Genomic DNA, 9116 nt, shown 5'->3' with positions numbered 1-9116 from the left:
TGATGCTAGCGTCAGTGGGAGTGATTTTGAAAGAAGTACTCTTTTTTTTTGAAAGGTACTCTTTTTTTTGAGACACTGAAAGAAGTACTCCTTAATTAGTGATTTCGTCCGAACTCTCTATTTGTTGGCAGGCCTAAATGGGCCAGTATCCACCTCCTAAAACGTTGCACAATTCTCTCGGTGGGCCCAAACAGCTCCTCATGCGCACAAAATGGGCCGGGCCGAGAGGCCATACGCCACCTACCGCGGGGCCGTTTTGCCTAAAAAAAAACCCTACCGCGGGGCAGTTTGGGGCAGCGCCGCGCACCTCGTGTCTTTTATTTTCAGTTTCCGCTCGCCCCCAATCGCTCACGTCACTCCGTCCGCGCGAGGAAGCGCCCCGTCGTGCTCCGCGACAGACCATCGCCGCCTCTCCGGGCGGCGGCGGACGCCAGCGCGGTGAGTACCCGGTCCGCCTCCCTTCCTCCCCGCTCCGCCCCGCCCCGCCACCCCCGCCCGACTCCCTCGACCCCGTCTATTAGCTCCCGCCGCCGCCAAATCCAAACATTCAAGCTAGATTTCGCGCAGCGGTGGTTCGCGGCGCCCTAGTCTCCGCGAGGGCGGTGGGTCTGGGGGCGATTCGTGCGCTGGTGTTCGGTAGCTTTGGGTTTGAGTCGTGGCTGTGCGGGCTTCGTGATTCAGCGTAGCGGTGGTTGATGGATTGGTTCGGGAGTTCGGTTTAGAAGAGGGGCCGTGGTTTCTAGGGTTTTGGTGGTTTGCTCATGCTAGATCAGGTAGTCGGGGCTCTGTATCTGGTTGATTCGGCTGATTGCCCAACTGGAAATCATAATTGCTTGCCATTGCCCCCTTAGCCCTTGGGCAAGCAAAGAAGTTCGGCTGATTTCAACTATAGATTGTGTGAGATGTGCTGTTCAAGTTTTGAGACGGCTTCATGGATAGTGCCAACTGCAGAAGTTGGTCACTGTCGGTAGCAAATTACAGAAACCTGTAGGATTGAAAATGGTACTAGTACATTGCTGATATTGCCAGCCAGATGTGTGCTCGTGTAAATTATTGTCATTCAGAACAAGTCATCTGTCTTGGCAGCAGTAGATCTGATTTTTAACGCACATTCATTGCTATATAGATGTGTGAATTGCTCTTAGGCGCGTACCATTCTGAAGATAACTTAGTATGAAGCTGTATTGGTAATGGAATGAATGTACTGGTTTTAATTTTTTTGAAGATGCAAAGTTAGCTATCAATGTTTGATAAGCTATATGTGATCAGTTCTTACAACCACAAATGTTGATTATACTTTGTGTACTTGCTGCAGGTGCTGGTTCATTTGTGCAACTACATATAGATCCATATTCTGTTGCGACTGCACTCTGCAAGAAGACAATTTTCCAAAGCCGTCTTCTTCTTTTTTACTAGAATATAAAATAATTTCTGGCCGCCATCAGATGGACAAAAGCAACACTTCTGGCTGTGCTGCTGAGGACATTATTGAGACTCGGAATTATGCAAACTCTAGCCTGAACCCTGAGGCCCTTAAGCATCAAAGTTTTCCTTTTCCATACACATCCCTGTCGGGGGAAAGGAAAAACTTCAAAAGGGCAGCTAACAGGGGAAAGAAAGGCTCCCGAGTATTGTCAAGTAGAACTTATCCTTTGAAGTCATCTGAGAGTACTGTCAGGGTTCTTCGTTCTAGATCAGTTGCAGATAAGTCACCTAGTGACGCTGTGCAAACTTCAACAGAAAGAGCCGCGAAGAAGCCACCTAGCGACTCTGTGGACACTCTAGTAAAACCAGCTGCTAAAAGAATAAAGAGGGATAGAGATAGACCCACAAAGGGTGGTCCGGACGATGAGTTATTGAAAATTCGTAAGCGAATTAGATACATTTTGAATCGGATGAACTATCACCAAAGTTTTCTTGAAGCATATGCCAGTGAAGGCTGGAAAAATCAAAGGTTCGCCACCTCTCTATTCATGTATTTGATTTGATTTGCTGGCGTCTTCTCCTGAATTCACCTTGCATTTGTAGCTAAAGTTTCATTTATTATTACCCCTTCCGTTCGTTCTGTAAGGTGTTTTAGTTAGCAAAATTTTCCATTGTAAGGTGCATTTATCTGTTTGCGCTGATCTTAGCCCCACTCGGTTGTTATCCCATCGTACTGCAGTTATTGCGCCATCCACACCGCCCCTCCTTCAACTCGTTGTTTCACATCCACGCGTGCATGCATGTTACTTCCTTATTCTGAATAGCTAGCTACAGCAAACAATTATGACTCTGGACACCATGCATGCATACTATTGCTTTACTCCTCTGGTCGTTTGATTGGATGGCCAATTAAACAGCTGCCGGAAATTAATGAACTAATACATGTTGTAGGCAGGGGTGAAATCCATAATACCCCTCTAAGCTCCTCCTTGGTCTTAGTGAAACAACTAATACACCTTACAAAGGGGAATGGAGGAAGCATTCACTTTTAGTTGAACTATTGCATAGGCGTATTTGGTGCTGTTGCTTCTTGAAACACTTATATTTATTTCATCTGTATATGTGTGAATTAATGAGCAACTTATAATACATATGGATCTGATTTACCGCTGTTAGTGTAATAATTCTGAACCGGTGCAGAAGTACAAAAAAAGGCTAATTTTTGTAATTACAAAATTAAAAGGTTCCTGAATTGGGCATTAAGCTAAAACACTGCCTTTTGTCGGTCTTTCTGATTTAATGTGCATTTAATCAACCATGAGTGTGCGAGGTTAGAAGTATAAAAGTGACAGGCTTACCATCTGTTCATTTCGTTTGAGAAATACACTCATGAGTCACGGGGTCTACATTCATGTAGCTCTCCATTGATTGCGCTGTGAGTCTCTTTGGTCGCTCTTTTTTTTGTGTTCAAAACAATTGGCAGAAGGGTATCCTATTGCACGCTTTATCATTTTATCTCTATTGATGTCTTTATGTCTTCAGATGTTATATTTCATTCATGTACATTTAAAATTTCTAAATGTGCCAGTTGTAATGAATGATTTAGGGTTCAGTTAAAAAACCTAGACCAACAGCACTAGCCCCTGTGGCATTTTAACTACGAAGAAACAACCCAGGCACACCTTGTGGAGCGCAAGGCTCGAACGCGGGTGGTGGGCTGGGCGCGCAGCCGACCGCGCGCTACTAGGCAACTAGTCCACACCCAGTTCCAATTTAGGGTTCAATTAAATTTATGTTCTTATTTGACTGGTTATTTCATCAGAGGCACATGAGCATGCTTTCTTTTTTTCTTTTTGGTTCGCATTCATTGTCAACAACACAGCTTCTTGGATGTTCTTAGTTTCGAATTCCTTGCAGCGTGAGTTGCAATATAGAAACATTATACTCACCCATACACAAACATGCAGTTTGGAAAAGATAAGGCCTGAGAAGGAGCTTGAACGAGCCAAGGCGGAGATCGTGCGGTGCAAATTAAGAATACGAGAAGCTTTCCAGAATCTTGATCATCTTCTAACTGTGGGGAAGCTTGAGGAATCTTTGTTTGATTCTGAAGGAAAGATATCTTCTGATGATGTATGTCAACACAATTCTCTTTTCTGATGTTGTGCTGTGTTATGCTTACCATTTTAATCAGTGACCATTCTACCTATCTTGCAGATTGTTTGTGCCACTTGTAGTTTGCAAGACGTTACATTGAATAATGACATCATTCTCTGCGATGGAGCCTGCGACAGAGGGTTCCACCAGAATTGTCTAAACCCTCCTTTACTGACTAAAGATAGTAATATTTATTTTCTCAATTTCTTATGGTATCCAAGGTTCGCTATTTCTGGTGTTAATTCATTCATGTGATCATTCCCTTTGTAGTCCCTGAGGGAGAGGAAGGATGGCTTTGCCCTGCATGTGATTGCAAGATAGACTGTATAGAATTAATAAATGAACTCCAAGGGACAGATCTTGACATTAATGACTCTTGGGAGGTAACAGTTTCACTTTTGAGAATACTTGTTGTTTCAAGGCCAATGAATTTGAAATATATTCCACCATTATCCTACATTATTTTTGCAGAAAGTTTTTCCTGAGGCAGCTGCTGTGGCACACGGGCCTATGCAAAATGATGTAGCTGATCTTCCATCAGACGATTCAGAAGATGATGACTTCGACCCCAATATACCTGAAGAACATGTGGCTGGTCACGCAGAAGGATCATCAGAAGAGGATGGGGATGAAGGTTCAGACTCTGATGACTCAAATTTCATGACTTCTTCTGACAATTCAGAACACGTGAAGGAGAAAGAAAAAGTTGATGACCTTGGATTACCTTCTGAGGACTCGGAGGATGATGACTATGATCCAGCAGGTCCTGATTCAGATAAAGATATCAAAGAGAAGCAAGATGAGTCAGACTTCACATCGGACTCTGATGATTTCTGTGCTGAGATTATGAAGTCTTGTAGTAAGGATGAAGTTTCATCTGGTCCTAAGGTTGGAGGTCGTACTAATGATTTAGAAGGGGCCCCTGTTCGGCCAAACACATCAATGTCACATACCAAGGATCTTGAGATTGACCAAGATGTGATTTTACCGTCTACGAAACGGCAGGTTCAACGGTTGGACTACAAAAAACTTTATGATGTAAGCTCAACTTGCATGCATATTTTGGCATTAAATTTGCTTATGTTTCTGGCCTTGCAAACACCTTGGGTATTTTTTGTTGTTGTACTACCAGTGGGTGATAACTTTATTAAGGAAATATAGATAAATCCAATAGTTTCACTGAAGATTGAAAAAAACATTTATGGGGGTGGTTAACATGATTATAATGCGCTAACCATAACAGGACATGCATCCATACCCTGATAATTTAGCAATAGATGCATAGCCGGTCCAACATTTCTTGATTTTTGTTATTGCTTTAAGGCTGTGGAACACAAAAGAGCTTTTGAAGTGATGCTAAACTATTACCTCAACTAGGATTGTTGAGTAGTACTTAACTGTTAAGCAGAATGTGTTTTACTGGGCTATGAACCTGACATGTTTCTTAATGCTGAAATCAAAAGGATACTTATGGGGAAGCACCATCTGAATCAAGCGATGGTGATGACTGGTCTGGGAAGAGCACACTCAAAGAAGACAATGAAGAAGGAAATGAAGTGGATTCATTTGCACGCAAAAGCCCCAGGGGAACGCGAGTGGTGCATCCTGACGGTTTTCATGGTTTAGTGAATGAACAACATGCAGGGGGGCTTACCTCTGACGGCAGCAATAGTAAAGCTAAGAAAAGGCATTTTGGTCCAGTAATTAATGAGGTGAAGTGACACATTCCCATCTCTTCATAATAGGTGGTTTTATATTTATCAAAACCAGCGGGACAAGCTTAGCCAATTTGCATTGCTATCCAAAGTTTGATGTAATTGCTTACACCTCATTTTTCTTGCAGAGGCTAAATCAATATTTCACAACAGACCAATATCCTACCCGTGCTGTTAAAGAAAGCTTGGCGCAAGAATTAGGGCTGACATTCCGTCAGGTTCGTATGTCTTTGTCATGAATTTCCAGTTGCATGTGACTGTTGACTTGGCATTGAGCAAAATCTCACAATGGCTTCTGCTGTCAGGTTAACAAATGGTTTGAAAGTACACGTCACGCAAGAGCAGCTGCTATGAAAAATGGCGCTCAGCTAGAAAAGCATAGCAACAGTAGGAAGAAGAAGAGCTCAGACCAACCTAATGCATGTAAAGAGGAAGGTATCAGGCAAGATAGTCCAGTGAAACAAGAAACTGATGGTGGGCAGAGAGCTCATATGCCTCCAGAAAGCAGCCAAAGCTATACTAAAACCTCGGGATTGGCAGGCTGTCCAAAAAGTGAGTCCAGAGAGAACCATGAAAAGAATACCCCCTTGAAATATGTTGGAATGCCAACAGATGGCTCTGCAGAGGATCAAATTCTGGGGCTAGAACCTGAAGATGATGGTTCAGACTCTGATGACCCGAATTTTGCCATCCGTTCTGGAAATTCAGAACCTTCGAAAAATAGAGAGAAAGTTGATGACCTTGGGTTACCTTCTGCGTACTCTGAGGATGATGACTATGATTCTGATGAAGTTATCGAAATGATGCAATCAAGTTCAGATGAGTCAGACTCCAATGAATCAAATTTCACCACCTCTTCTGACAATCCAGAAGATGTGAAGGAGAAAGTTGATGACATTGGATTACCTTCCGAGGACTCCGAGGACGATGATTATGATCCAGCAGGTCCTGGTTCTCATGAAGATATTGGAAAGAATCAGTCAAGTTCAGATAAGTCACACTCTTCTGACAAATCAGAAAATAGGAAGACGAAAAGGAAAGCTGATGACCTTGGATTACCTTCTGAGGACTCGGAGGATGATGACTATGACCCAGCAAGTCCTGATTCAGATAAAGATATCGAAGAGAAGCAAGATGAGTCAGACTTCTCATCTGACTGTGATGATTTCTGTGTTGAGATTGCTAAATCTTGTTGTGGCCAGGAGGGAGTTCTATCAGGAGCTAAGGTTGGTGGAGACCGTACCGATGACTTGGAAGGAACGACTATTTGCGCTAATGCGGCCATTTCCAATCTCCCGTCCAAGGATCCTGAAATGGACCAATATGTTGTTTTACCAGTTTCAGCGAGACAGAAGGTTCAGTCTCCGGACAGCAAAAAACTCGCTGTAAGCCCCCAACTTGATTGTGTGCATATTTTAGCACATATTCTGATAATGTTTTTGTCCTTCATGAAAGCTTTTGGTATGTTTGTTTGCCTTGCTGTCAACTGGGAGAGTGATTACTTTATTCAGAAAATTTAAAAAGCCATCATGGGAATGCTCAACATGGTTTTGGAATATGAGCTTAGAGCATGGCAATAGTACAGCCAACTGGCTATATGATGTTGCCATTTCATCTATATAGCTATCATTTATAGTAAGGTTGGCTGTAAGAAGTATACTTTTTTCCACCTTCTCTCTTTCTCTTTCTTCATATTTATTTTAGTTGCCTAGGAGGACATGTAGAGGCAGTCTCTTGCATGAGAGCCTAAGCCCCTTACTTTTTCATGTCCCTCTCCTCCACATAGGCAAAATTGTCATGTAAGCGGGTTATAAGCCTGCTATTATACTTGCTCTTAGACATACATGGACAGCATGGTAATATAGTACCAGATACATAGCTTGTCTGTTTTGTCTTGAATTTAGTTATTGTGTTTAGCATTTATGCTGATACTAAACTATTGCCCTAAATTTTCTGTTTAGTGCTCCCTCTGCCTTAAGTATTATGTACAATTTGGTTATTATGTGCGCATACATGTGTGTTTCATTGGCTTATGAACTTGACATATTTCCTCTTCATGCTGAAACCGAAAGCAGGCTTATGGGAAAGCATCATCTGATTCGAGTTACGGTGAAGAGTTGTCGAAGAAATGCACACCTGAAAAGGACAATGGAAAAGAAAGTGAAGCAGGTTCTTTCGTGCGTCAGAGCAATGAATTCACTCCGCAAAGGTCTCAACAAAGCTTTCATGGTTCGGTGAATGGGCAAAATGCAGAAGAGCTGCTTACCCCTAACGGAAGCAGTACTACAGGTCAGAAGAGACAATATGGGCCAATAATTAATCAGGTACTATGGAATTCTTTTTCCTATTATCATTAGTTGTATAGTTTAACGAGATAAACAAGTTTAACCAGTAAGATTTCTATCATAAGTTTGATTCATCCGCAAGCACTTCATTTTATTTTTTGCAGAGGCTACATGAGCAATTTAAAACAAATCAATATCCTAGCCGTGCTGTTAAAGAAAGCTTGGCACAAGAACTAGGTCTGACATTCCGTCAGGTTTGTACCTCTTTTTTTCATGAATTCCCATGCATGTACAGTTGCCTTGGCATTGAGCAAAACCCTCACTATGGTTTCTGCTAACAGGTCGAGAAATGGTTTGAAAGTAGGCGGCGTCACATAAGAGTAGCATCCAACAAAAGCAGCACCCATGTGGAAAACCATAGCACCAAGGAGAATCCTAATGTATGCAAAAGAGATGCTGTGAATGAGGATACGCCGTCGGGAAGTCTTAATGAAGGTATCACACAAGATGGTCCACTGAAACAAGACATTGGTGGTGGGCTGAGAACAAATGCCAGCCCTCCAAATAGCAGTCAAAGATATACTACCCCCTTGGTAAGGCGCCCAAAAGGTGAGTCCAGAGAGAATCATAAAAAGAATACCTCCTCAAGCAGTGCTGGAAGGCCAAAAGGTAGCGATGCAGGGTATGCAGTTCTGGCTCTTGAAGCTTTGGATGAGAAAACAAGAAGCAAAATGCTGCAGGAGCTAAAGAAGAGGAAGATTGGCTGATAACGTTTCTAGCTAATGACTCTGAACTTGCAAGTCAGGCCATGATTTTGGCTCCTGCAAGTCAGCTAATTCTTTCTCTGAAATTAGTTACCCACATGGTGGGTGTCTTACTCTGGCGGGAGGCTTGGTTCGATAATATGGGACTCCCGGTAAGGATCCTTATACTCCTCCAGATCGCAAGTGATAATCTGAACAATCTTGAAGTGCCGTCGCAACAGCACACTGTTATGGTAGAAAATTGAAGATATTGAACGTTTGATCGTGCCTTGGGCGCTGTTGTCTCCTTAGATTATGCTCATGTGCTGTCATTGGTTGTGTACATTGTTGATAAGTGACTAGGTGGTTCAGTTTATCGTTCATATGCATTTTCGACAATGTCAGTGGATCTCCTTGGTACATGTTGTAATCTTCCCGTTTTTGCGGGAAATATATGTTGTACTGTTGGTAAGGAGTATATTCTTATTAAGACTTATTATCATGATTTTCTCTTGTCCAGTGTCTGCATCAGTTTTGACTTGCACTGGAAGCTACTACGTTTTGTCTGCATCAGTTTTGACTTGCACTGGAAGCTACTACGTTTTTGCTTCGACGCCTTACCCAATACTTCCATGATATATGCCTGTTGAATCATGCATGTACACCTGTTAAAACATCTTTTTCTTGTTGGTATGCTGATGAATACAGTAGGACACTGCCCAGTTTTAAAGTAATTAAAATGATCTTGGAAAAGTTTTGGTCCATTTTATAAAGGAAAAAGGGGGCTAGGA

General features: G+C 42.4%; 1 protein-coding gene across 2 annotated transcripts; it reads left to right on the top strand.

The window, feature by feature from the left end:
* Positions 1-298: 298 nt before the first annotated feature.
* LOC125524847 (homeobox protein HOX1A-like) lies at positions 299-8830 on the top strand. 2 transcript variants are annotated; one of them, XM_048689879.1, is made up of 12 exons: positions 299-438; positions 1316-1954; positions 3393-3558; positions 3643-3766; positions 3853-3965; positions 4054-4620; positions 5046-5294; positions 5426-5515; positions 5603-6682; positions 7373-7621; positions 7747-7836; positions 7924-8830. In XM_048689879.1, the coding sequence occupies exons 2-12, from the start codon at positions 1446-1448 to the stop codon at positions 8347-8349; spliced, it is 3663 nt and encodes a 1220-aa protein (XP_048545836.1). In that variant the 5' UTR covers positions 299-438; positions 1316-1445; the 3' UTR covers positions 8350-8830. The 2 variants fall into 2 exon arrangements, with proteins under 2 accessions (XP_048545836.1, XP_048545829.1); XM_048689872.1 differs by having other exon boundaries at positions 7370-7621.
* The last annotated feature ends 286 nt before the right edge of the window (positions 8831-9116 follow it).

The sequence above is a fragment of the Triticum urartu genome, chromosome 1 (genome assembly GCF_003073215.2).
Source record: "Triticum urartu cultivar G1812 chromosome 1, Tu2.1, whole genome shotgun sequence".
Classification (NCBI taxonomy): domain Eukaryota; kingdom Viridiplantae; phylum Streptophyta; class Magnoliopsida; order Poales; family Poaceae; genus Triticum; species Triticum urartu.
Note: the sequence above shows the minus strand (reverse complement) of the source record. Positions and strands in the feature narration are given on the sequence as shown.